The sequence below is a fragment of the Eulemur rufifrons genome, chromosome 29 (assembly GCF_041146395.1).
Source record: "Eulemur rufifrons isolate Redbay chromosome 29, OSU_ERuf_1, whole genome shotgun sequence".
Taxonomy (NCBI): Eukaryota; Metazoa; Chordata; class Mammalia; order Primates; family Lemuridae; genus Eulemur; species Eulemur rufifrons.
The window spans coordinates 39016177-39029082 of record NC_091011.1 but is presented as its reverse complement, the minus strand read 5'-3'; the positions used below and the strand labels follow the sequence as shown (position 1 = coordinate 39029082).

General features: G+C 35.0%; 1 protein-coding gene across 1 annotated transcript in view; it reads right to left on the bottom strand.

The window, feature by feature from the left end:
• Positions 1–12906, bottom strand: part of THSD7A (thrombospondin type 1 domain containing 7A) — a 400790-nt gene that overhangs the window by 169812 nt on the left and 218072 nt on the right. Inside the window, exons 3-4 of the mRNA XM_069462088.1 lie at positions 11495–11743; positions 8502–8683 (exon numbers count right to left, since the gene is read on the bottom strand). Coding sequence (XP_069318189.1) covers positions 8502–8683; positions 11495–11743 — 431 coding nt within the window. The remainder of the gene's footprint in view (positions 1–8501; positions 8684–11494; positions 11744–12906) is intronic.

Genomic DNA, 12906 nt, shown 5'->3' with positions numbered 1-12906 from the left:
TACATAAAGATGGTATTATTGATTGGGAAAATATAATATGTGATCTGTTAGTCTGTTTGTATATTTGCCAACAGTGGTGAATGTTTGGAGTAAATATCCAAAGTCTTAGTTTGATAACTGTAAACATTTGCATTAAATAATAGACTTGGTTGGTATAGATGCAGTTTATAACTAAAAATCATTTTCAATAATAATCTTTGACTTTTACATTTTAAAGCTCCATTCCCAGGCTTCGTTTGGTATTAAATCATCTATGTAAGAGAAAAATGAGTAATATTTTTCTCTTATTTAGGATTTCTATTGAACTGATTCAATTTTATCTAGCTCCTTTTATTTCCTCTATTAGATAGGAAAAAATACACGTGCACATTATCTAATTATTAATAATTGATCATGTTGTTGTATAACAATACATAATTATAAAAATATATTAATAATTATTAAACTAAAATGTATATTTTTATTAATAATTGCCCTTAATTTTTAACAAGCATGATGACATGTATTTTCACCCTTTTCCCGAACAATATACTCCTTATCATTTCCTCCTGTCATATATTATTGTTTTTCATTAGCTAATGCACATCATAATTATTAGTATCGCTTCTTACATATCTATGCTTATTTAGCTTACTCAGGTATTTACCCTGTTCTTTGCTCATCTTGAATCACTGTTTCTTGGTTCAATTTCCTTCTTTCTGAACATCATCATTTAGCAATCTTTCAGTAAGAGAATTTATCAGAGGTAGTCCCTTTCAACTTTGTGTTACTTTTTCCCATACTTTTGAATGTTAAGTAGCTGGGTAAATAATGTTAAGTTTTTCTCTTAATACTTTGAATATATCATTGGAGTTACTTTGTTTTTATGTAACTGTTGAGAATTTCCCTGTTAATTTGTTAATTCCTTTGTATATAATCTTTTCCTTCTCTGGATTTCTTCTAATATATCTTAGTACTCATTACACTGTATCTAGGTGTGGATATTTTATCACTCTGCTTAGAAATTGTTGTTTTCTTTCTGATACTGTTCTTATCTTTCATCAGTTCTGGAAAATTCTCTCTCCCTTTCTCTCTTGTTCAACTCAGTTTGACTGCTATCCTTGCTTTTATTTTCAACCTCTATTCACAGTGTTGCATATTGAATAATTTCCTTACTTTTGAATAAATTCCTTACTTTTGTCTTCAGTTGACTAATAACTCTTTAACTCAATCTGCCTAATCTATCTATCTATTTCCAATAAATGTATTTTTCAGTTCTAGAACTACTATTTCTGTTTTTAATCTGCTCTTTTTCATTGTGATTCATTATTTTTCATGTTTTAAATTTTTTCCTTTATATCCTTAAAAAGTTTTAGCATATGTATTTTATGGTTTCTATCTGTTATTTGTACAATAGTTCTAATCTCGAGAGTCTAAACCTACTATTTGCTAGGTATTTAAAATCCCATTATGATGTACTATTTTTCCTTGAAAAATTCATAATTTTGGATGGTGCAGTTTCTCAGGGGAACTCATGTGTCTTAGGTTAAGGTATTCTCCTTTAGAGAGTTTTTTCTTTTGTTTCTTTCAGGCACCCCAATAGTACCACTAACCTGATACCATTTCATACATTAATTTCTCAGCTTTGTAGTCTTTGGACTCATGGAAGAAACCATAAATTTGAAACTAAAACTAGTGTGAGGATAGGCCAATAGTTGAAATTCTTAGGAGAGGCTTGTTTTTCCCCTGACTTGAGGCTGAGGCTGAGGCTGAGGCTGGTCTGCTTAGTTGCCATCTACCTTTACAGGTAAGTTAAGTTTCTCTACTCACTTGATGCTATAACCAACCCTTTGAGGTTAATGAAGTAATGTAGTATTTCTGCTTGAAATCTCTTTCTCCAAAAAAGTTCTGTATTATAATTCCTTATCAGCTTCACTCCTCCTAAGCTCCCAGAATGTGTAACCCTCCTGTGTACTATCCCCACCCAAGGCCAGCCACAGAAAGCATCAGCTCAACCTTGCTGTTTTGTTCTGGGGAATCATTTAGTTAATTGAGACAGTTCTACCCTTTAAAAGCATTTAAAACAACATTGTATCCTGTATGTCTAGGTGTTTTGTAAAGGATGATTTTCAGGTAATCTAGCCTGCCATATTTCTGAAATAGGAACAGAGGAGTCATTTATAAATAGGTATGTTCAGGCAAATAAAGTTAAGTAACATGCACACAAATACAAGGCCAAGTGGAAATGAAAACCAGGTGTACTGATTTCTGAATGGGGTTCCTTATGTAACCTTGAGATGAAAAATAAAAAGACTTTTACACCATCTACTATAATTAGAACAGAGAAAATAGATATATAAAAAATGTTTTCTTAAGTGAGTGACCAAACTGGAACGAAGTTCATGAATCTTGACTCTTGTCATTTGATCTAACAACTTGATCATGTGTTCTCTATTTAAATTCAGAGGTGTGAATAGTTCTTTATTCAGTGGTGAAGGGCAGGCTGAATGTGACTATGGCTTCCTCCGGAAATAAAAAAATTTTGAAAAGGGGGAGGTATATTTGAAATATTCAAGAGGTAATTTTTAGACAAATTAAAAGAAAATTGCACCATTTAAAAAGGGTAGACTAAACATGCCAAACAACAAATGTGCATTAAAGACCTCCTAAGTCAAGGTATGTAAACACAGTTTTCATGTTTAGCTGACTTCTGAGCTGCCTCAATATATTTTTCTTTGATTGCCTTTTGGCTGAATACTTCCTGAAGTCTCATCAGTAAGCTCTTCCTCCAGTAAAAATTCTAAGTTACCTCTGGGTAGACCACTAACTACCTTAATCTAATTCCCAGCATGTGAGTTTTTATTAGCTTTTCTCCTAGTGGCTGAAATCTCTTGGCATCTCACTTTCCATTTTGTAATCCACTGATCACAGAAAAATTTCAGGAGGTAGCAGCTCTTCTCTCCCACAAGATATCCAGAGAACTAATATCCAAGGAAGATCTGATACCTTGGGGGATTTCCTATGCTTTAAGTATTCTGTACAGTAGTTCTCACTTCATCAATAGGTTCTTGGAAACTTTGATTTTAAACAAAACAAGGCATTATGAAACCAATTTTACCATCAGCTAATTGATATAAACAAGAGTTAAGTTCCTATGGCATATTTCTGCTCACAAGAACATCACCAAACTTCTAAACAAAGACCAAAACACTTCTAATACTGAAGATTGAAATAAATATGAGCTATACATGGAAAGATTAATAAAAACAGGAAAGATCATTATTTTCTCAGTTATTCCAGCTGAGGAGCACAGGTGACCAGAGACTCTCTGGGCAGCTCAGAGAGCAGGGCTGGAACCCATCCTGGACAGGAAGCTACCTCATTGCTAGGCACACTCACACAAGCCTGTACTCACTCACATGGGACAATGCAGACAGGCCAATTCACCTAACGGGCACAGCTTTGGGGTGTAGGAGGAAACCAGTGTACCTGGAAAAAATCCACACAGACATGGGGAAAACATGCCAATTCCACACACACACACACAGGCCCCAGGTGGGAATAGATTTTTTTTCTCATCAACATTATAATGAAACAATGTTGAATGAAACTACATTATTGGAGGACTTGCTGTAATTACATCACAGTGCTTTTTACATATCACTGTAACCATAGGGAACTATGTTTCCAAAATGTAGGCATCATATGTTTTAGTTTCTTTTTCATTTGCCACTTTAAGATGAGCTAAACCCAAAGTAATGTGCTTAGAAATACGATAAATTGTGAAAAGTGTTCATACCTACATTAATTACTCTTAACAAAAGTGTTCATACCAAACTTCATATATGTTTGTATAATTATGATATCCTAGTGAAAGTTTCAGAAGTCAGCAAGTTTAAAAATCTTTTTTATGTTTTTCTGTAATTTACATCTATATAATGTCTTCTAGAAAGTAAAAAACAAAACAAAACATGAAACTATTTCTATTCATTGGACAGCTTCAATATATTTCTAGCAAAACAGAAAGTAAAAGTAAACCACTGTCTTTCCTAGATAGTTTAAGGATCACATTAGGGAACCTATGGAGAATCTCTTAGGTATCAGAGATCCATGATTCTCTGACACACGTTTCTGATGGAAATATCATGTGAAATATTCTCACCTACCTGTTATTTCAAAAGTGATCAATAGGAAAGGTTCAGCGCTAGACTTCGACGTACTCTGATATTTACTTTCTGAAATAACAGGGAAAAGCCACCATAAGCATAGCCTTTCTTCTCTTTTTTCTTTTCAAAAAAGCTTTGACTAAAGTGAGTTCATTTGTGGAAACTGTAGATAAAAGACTACAATGATAAATAATTTGGATTTAATTTAGGAATAGTGTGACTATGTTATTTCCTTTTTCTTTGCTGAACATGGGAAAACATGAGTTCTGTATTTATCCTTCTGTCTATCCATTCACAGTTCAATCAGGCTTCTCTCCAACTATCTTTCCATTGATCCTCCAATCCTTTCTGGTGTATCTCATTACATGCCATCATACAGGCTCATTATCTAGGCTGTCTTTCTTAATAACTCCAACCCCACAAACTCTGTCCAGATTTTAGTGTGGCTTGTGTGATATGTTTTCTACAGAGGAATGTTTTTGTTTCAGTTTCCTACCATATAAGTCACCATAAGCTTCGTGGTGCCTTACAACCAATACTTTTAGTTTCTGGCATCTAAAAACATGTTCAATCTGTACCAAATGGAATAATTTTGGAGTTACTGCAGCTAAAATCTACTTTCATTTCACTTTGAGCTCTAAAAAAAAAAAAAATCAATTTACTTCCATGCATCCAATGATCAGCAACATGTTCATCAGCTTTCTAGGACTCATACAGATAACCTCCCCATGGGCAAGATCTCTTTCTGTCATATTCTAATAAGGGTAGATTTCATACCAGCATAACCTGGACATTCTTCATAGTCTACTGGAATTCTGATCAGCTGGCTGAAGAGAAATTTTCAAGGGTTTTACTTCTAACTCTTCTCAGTAGGAAGTGTGTCAAGTCTTTCTTCTAAGGAAGTGATGCAGTGGAAATTTTGCTCACTAATATATCATGGGGGAAGAATTGTCAGAATTGGGAGGGTTACCTATCGCTAGCTGCAGTACATGAATAAATTATAGACTCTCTTCAATATCAAGTAGATATATTTTTCCTATTGTCCATAAATGTTATCACCAACTTACTCAATATTCTGACGATATAATTCAACTGACACGAATAGCATATCACATTTTGAATATTATACTAAACACTTTGTACTTTCATGATATATATTTTGACTTTCTGGAAATTAAATATATTAGTTCCAAGGATGAGAAATTTTCGGGTTAGTGTGGTGGGAGTCTGTTAACAGTAGTAAATACACCAATGAATACAGTGATTAATGTCTCCCTGCCTTTATGTGGAGGAGGTGGTCATTACCATTCCCCTGTGTAATATGATGTGCCAAGTTAATAAAAGAAGTTTATGTGAATTTCATAACACTTTCTTTCAGTATTTTTGTATCAAGAAATTCTATTTTTGACTTGAAGTATTTTATTTTGAGTTAAAGTGTTTTTAACATCTTGTGTCACACGTAAAAGCAAGTCATCTATAGAATACATGGTGTGAATCTGCAAAAATAACGGTGTAGACTTACTCTTCAAATTAAGTACAAAATGAGTTATTCCTAGGGCAGGTTGTTCACAGTTACACAGTCAAGGTTTCTTGAAGCTAGTCTTACTAGGATTGGTTAGGGAGTTGTTTAAAGAGGTTTCTCTTTCTTTGTAAGATAAGCTTTCATTCTTCTATATTTGTTAAATGAAGACAGACTGTCAACAGTCTTCACAGCCCGCAGTCTAATTGTTCTCCATTCACACATATTTATAGTCTTTGTATGTCACCCCTGGGATGCTGGTGTACTGGATACATTATCAACTGGGAAATGTTAAGTACCCCTGGGGGGAAATTCACGTAGTCTAAATTCTGAGGAATAAAAGCTGCAACTTTTAGGGTTTGCAACTGGTTTTGCAAAGATTATAAGAGGCTTATTAGTATTCTTGGTATTTGATATGAAAGGACACAAATTCCCAAGTTATTCATGTTACATATTTACATTATAAATATTAATTTTAGGTGAATAAATTACTTCCTTATCTATTGACCTTTGCTTTGGCATTTGCTTTAGTCCAACAAATATAACTTAATAGTGATATTCTTTCTGTTATCCTTTCTTTCTGTGACTTTTATTTTTGGTATCTGCAGTGATTTGGAAGGGATAGGGTGGACTCTATGAAAAAATGGTTTAAAAAAATATCCAGTAGCAATTCAGAATTCTGAAGGATCTTTTGAAAGTAATAACCTACAGGACATAATTGACATTCAGAAACTAAAATCTGATCTACCTCTAGCAATGAAATTATACTACTCTGAAAGGACTGCTGTAATAAATCTACTTAAGAGTGTTAAAAACGCAGCCATGAAAGTGGCCAAGAAAATATTAATGTACTAACATTACATGTTTTATGCTACTTCCTTACAACTTCAAGATATATTAGTAGTAAAAGGTATCCCTAAGCTAAATTTCTAAATGAGTTGACATGCTATTGTAAAGTTAGTGAATACAGAACAATTAGATTTTGGAAGTTGCACATGCAAAGCTTTAGTGTTTATCTTCCATAAATAACTGGTCCCTGCTGTCACTTCTTTTGGAAAGGGACAGAGGAAACATTACTTCTTTTGGTTTTTAGAATATTAATTTCTCTTGGTTGTTTACCTTCTTTTCTGATCATTCTTGCTCAGATTCCCTCCCTCCTAAATTTGGTTTTTTATTTGCTGGGATCAAATAGGGTCTTTATCCCATTCTTTTCCTTTTCCAACCAAAATACTTTCTAGGAAATACTATCTTAGCCTATCCTATCCAAAACTTTCCACATACAACAAGCTCATCTTTATCGATAAGATTTGTCCGTTTTGCTTTTCTTTAGTATTGTGCCTTAATACATGCTGTTCCCTCGGCCTGGAATAAACTTCCTCTTGCATTTGTGACCCACTTATCTGTAAAGAGTATAACCATCATCACTCAGCTCAAGTGCCACCTCCTCTATGAAGAGCTCTGTTTCTATGATCCCACTACAGTCATTCTAAAACTCAGTAGTACAGCACAGCATATTGTACTATAATTATTGGTTTATTTATGTGTCCTGATGATGACTTCGAGGACTTCCATGACATTAAACCTGCATTGCCATTTCTATCCTCACTATCTTACACAATTTTTAGAACTCTGTTGGCAACCAATTGATACACATTAAATGGACTAGTGATAGAAGTCCTGCTATCCCTCAGATAGAGAGAGTATAAAGACTGCTTACAGCACCCCTTAAAAATGGTCATATTTGTGAGGACTTAAGAAGTATTAATTTTGGCCGAGCGCGGTGGCTCACGCCTGTAATCCTAGCACTCTGGGAGGCCGAGGTGGGCGGATCGTTTGAGCTCAGGAGTTCGAGACCAGCCTGAGCAAGAGCGAGACCCCATCTCTACTAAAAATAGAAAGAAATTATATGGACAGCTAAAAATATATATAGAAAAAATTAGCCGGGCATGGTGGCGCATGCCTGTAGTCCCAGCTACTCGGGAGGCTGAGACAGGAGGATCGCTTGAGCTCAGGAGTTTGAGGTTGCTGTGAGCTAGGCTGACGCCACGGCACTCACTCTAGCCTGGGCAACAGAGTGAGACTCTGTCTCAAAAAAAAAAAAAAAAGAAGTATTAATTTAACATAAACTTGATAGAATAATGAAGAGAATTTTAGAGTAATATTAATATATACTTTTAGCCCCAGGCATATCGGATTCACTTATTCTTTTGCACCCTTACTGCATGTGGTCCCAAAACTGAGATTTAAAATAAAAACAAAAATCTAAGATATGTCTGTCAAGCAGTTAAGAGGTTAAAAAGAAAAGTCATGCCTTTGGGCTAAAGATTTCAATTACTATAGTTTTTAATCTATATTTACATCTTTTAGATTCAAGTTGAAAATTTTACTCAATATCATAATTAACTTATTTTTAACCATATTTTATCAAAATGAGATTTTTTTTAACACTAGGTTTTACTTCTCATATAAAGAAAATTTTGGACTTCAGAATACAAAATTGTATTACATGTGTATACTTACAACATGAATTTTTATTCTAGCTTTATAATTAATTACTCCTGCTAAATTTTGATGCAGAAGTTGAGTCAGGAGGCATTTAAGTCAAAACTCTAAAAAGAGACTCTCCAGTAAATCAGAACTGATCAAAGATGGTGTTGCATTAATTTTTTTTCTTACCATCATGATGTGGATTACTGTTTACCACAGTGAATACCAACCATAATGCAAACAGAAACATGGCTCTTTATGCCCCAATCGGCTGTGTATATATCCCACCAGACAAATCACATGCTGGGTCTCCCCAAGTGAGTTCTTGAGAAGAAAGTGACGATGTTTACCTTCTTTGCCCTTGTGGGTACTTAAGTGGGAGAGGAGGTTTTCGTTGGCCTGCACACAGTACGCCTCTCGGGTCTGGATGCCTCCTCCGCAGAGGGCCGTCTGGTTGCCGCGCCGCTTGTCCTGCTGGCTGAGCAAAGGGTCCACACGGCACTCGGTCCACTCCGTAGTTCTCCAGCCATACCTGAAAAAAGAAAATGCCAGCGATGGCAACCGTATTTACTGAATAAAACTTTTCCCCACTCTTCGCATGAATTAATCTAAAAGCCATTTTCCTCTAGAAAGCATTGTCGACTACATCTCTGGTGCCAATTCAGTTTCAATCCCTTTTCCTTTATGCTCAGCAGTGCTCCACTTAGAGAGGGGTTAAATTTAGGGTGATCCGGTTTTAATTGCAACTACTGGAAGTTACTTATAAATATTTTATGAAAAGAGAGCATAATGCTGAAAACATGAAATTTTATGTTCAATTAAGCTGAACCCAGACTTGCCCTTTCTTGAGGCTTATAAACAAAGGAGGATTGGAATCTGAGAATGGAAAACATTTTAAGTGATGATGAATCCAAACGTTTGTTTTGCCTTTAGTAAAATGAATGAAAATTCCTTATTCATACTGGAACAAAATTATAATTGTGTGTTAGGATTTAAAAATGTAACAGGAAAATTCAGAGTTTTCTCTTTATTGTCAAGAATAAGAATGCTTTTTTTTTTTTTTTTCTGTAGCATGAAGGGTCGCTGATGAGTGCTGATGAATGAGGCAAAAAGCTAACGTTTCTAATCAGTGGAGCACAGGAAAGATGATCTATGATGCTCAATTAAAGCTCCTATCAAGATTGTGATGTGAAAGAAATGCCGGGGGATTGTCACTCCAACACCAGCTTGAAGGAGATAGCAAAGGAACCAGATAGGAAGTGATGGCATTTCTCCCCCACAAGGAAAATGGATATTCTAAAAGCACAAAGAAAATGGCTCTTGTAGCACTTTGTGTCACTTTAACCAAGATGATTCCTTAGTAATCAGATGAACAGCCCACCTAGGTATAAATGGATGTGCTAATGTTCATCTCAATCAGACAAAAAGATTAAATGGGCCTTCAGATGCCTGATCTAGATGCCTCACTCTGTCAATGGAAAAGTTTCATGAGAGGAAAGCTGAGCCTCATGCCTATTTTTCATTTTTATAAGTGGCAATTCATGGCTCAGCAAAGTTATAGGAAGGGGTCATCAAGGAACAACACTTGACATTTGTTTATAAAGGAAGTGCAGTACTCAAGTCAATTCTAGAAACATGGATAATTGATGTCTCGTTGGGGAGATGGGAGGTGGAAGTAACACCAAACAAGTCATTCGTCAGGGGAGTTACAATAATCATTTTATTTTTTTAATAGAATAGACTTCCAATTTAGGTCATACCAAGAAATCCTATGAGAGGAATAGACATTCATTAATGTGAATTGCTTACACATTCTAAGAAAAATACTACCCCCCAAAAATGGGGAGGGCAAAGAGACTCAAGGTTATATATGTATTTCATTAATGGTGTTTGAATAACTGAAAAGATAAAGAACAAAACACCTAGCTTGAGACAAAAATAGAAGAAACTTGTAGGAGAGAAAACATTGGAAATCTTGGCAACTTCCTTGGGTTTATTATATGGCGAGGAAGGAGAGATATCGGAAGGAAATTCTCTGTGGAATTTTCAGTCACTTGTTACATCAAAGGATAATGGACGAGTCCAAAGTACTGCCAAATTGAAGATCTCATAAATCATCACTACTTTTGTTGGTTATTGTTAGTAGTAATAGTAGTCGTATTAATTTGCCTCCTCATTGGTTCACAAAGTTCAAGCTGTATGCATGTTCTTTAAATGTTTGGAATATTCCAGAGAAGATCATCTCTGTTGAGAAACTAATATTCTCTAATTTACTTGATAAATATTCTACATTCTGAATAAGGTGAAATGTTGTTATTGACAAGGTAATTCACAATAATATCTTGGAAATGATATTTTTAAGGACAAAAAGAATACCATTATACTGCCAAATATTGCAGGACTGGACTTATTTACTCTGAATTCAACACACATTTATTGGACATTTATTGTGTGCCAGGCCTTGTGATTTATGCTAATGATACAACAAAAAAACAAAACAAAACAAGCGAAAAAAAATCCAAAAACAAAAACTCAAGATTAATAAGCACAATCTTTGTCTTTAAAGACCTTACAGTTTTATTATTTTGATGTAGTATTTTATTCTTTTTTTTTATTTCAGCTTATTATGGGGGTACAAAAGTTCAGGTTATATATATTGCCCATGCCCCCCCCATGCCTCTGAGTCTGAGCTTCAAGCGTGTCCATTCCCCAGACAGTGCACATCGCACTCATCATGTAGGTATACACCCATCCCCTCCCCCCACCCTATTTTATTCTACTGAACAGGATTTGGTATATACAGTACTAAATTTTAATAGGTAACAGAAACTTATTTTATGAAAGTTTATTTTACCTGATAAACAGGAGGTTGACAAGCTGTGATCTAAGGACCAAATCAACCTGTCACCCTGTTTTTGTAAATAAAGTTTTAATGGAAAATACCCACACTCGTCTGTTTATATATTGTCTATAGCTCCAATGGAGGTGTTGAGTCACTGAAACAGAGACATATATGGCCTGCAAGGCTGCATGTATCAACTATCTGCCCCTTACAGAAAAAAGTTTTCCTGTTATGTATTAAAGAAAACACATAAACGTAGATTTGCTGCTAAAAATCCAGCCTTCATGGAGATTTAGAAATAGACCTTTTTAAAGACACTTTTATTCTGTAAAACCTGTGTGTATATGTGTGTGTATTTTTTTCTAAATAGTGTTTGTAAAGAGATATTTTTCCACTTAGAATGTGTAAAAATCATTATTTCTCAACATACTGTCCGGTTGAAATCAAATAGCTGAACAAAAGCAATTTGGGCAGACACTGCCCCCTTCTTTATTTACTCACGTGGCACAGGGGGCAACGCCATCTCCTTGAGAGAAACAGGGTTCTTTTTCCTCAAGTTCTGGACACTCCTTTTCACCACCAATAGGAAACTGCCTGATGGTACGTGTCCTTACACGAGTGCCTGTAGGCGATGCCATATCATGACATGTTTTTGAGCATGGGCTCCATTCTGACCACTCAGAAACCTGGCACTCTTTGGTGATCACACAGGACTGGAAGGTCATTGGCAGCTTCTCTTGCTGGCAAAAGCTGCAAAAGAGCATTGATAATTTCATTATAGACTCGCAGGCAGTTATGAAATTCGTCTTCTCCTCTCCAGAGTGCAATCAGCTTGGGCATTTTTATTTTTACTTGGAGGTGTGATTCCAATTTCATTGAAAATATATCAACATTTATGATGTGCAAAAGTAGTTAGACTCAAAAGTAACATTTGCATTTCCTCCTGTTTTCTAAGAATTGTTAAACCATTCATAGGAAAGAGAAAATAAAGGGGATTAAGCAAAATTAGCTGAAGCTAAGTTTACCATATTGTTCATTTTACTCATTCCAGATTTATTTTAATTTAGAAAATGAGAAACCAAGAACTGTTAGCATATGCTAATTTCCATTCTGTTTAGTGATTTAAATAAACATGCCTAGATAACTTAATACAATACTGTTTTGAATAGAAAAAGTAATTTAATATGTGCCTTAGCATTATTTTTAATATCACTTGAAACTTTAGATGTAACTTACCATTCTAATGCATGCTTATTCAAATATATCCACTTTTCCATTCATGATGTTATACACAATATGCATGTGAGTATCCTAATTAACTATATCATAAGCATTAGAAATATACGTCTATATACCCACAGACTGTAGAGCTATCCTCTAAATATATCTCTAATATGTATTTTATCAGTATAGTTTTTATTTTCAAATTTTACCTATTCCTACTTGAATAAAGGATTGTTGGATTCTAAATTGTAATGTCAACATATGAAGGTGAAGATGATGTTATGGATGTCAATGACTAAGGGCACATGCACTTTGAAGAGTGTTCCTGGAATTGGATGGGCCTGTGTTAATTCTTAGTTGAACTCTTGTCCATTCTCAACAACCAATATTTACAAGGCACAGGCAGCTTTAGCCATGAAAAGCCATTTGGTCTAATGGGAAAATGTGTTGATAATTCTGTCTCATCATTCAGGTGCTCTATTTAACTGTGGCAATCAACCATAGAGAGAGGATGGTCCATTTTAATGTACAATTCACATTCAATCTTCTTAATCCTACTGGCATGTGTACAGAAATTGCATTCCTAGGAGACAATTACAGCTCAAAGCATCACAGTAAATTTGTCTGACTTGAGAGGTCTAGGAAGAAGATCATCTGAGACTGGTGGGCTCTGTGAATCAACTCTGTTT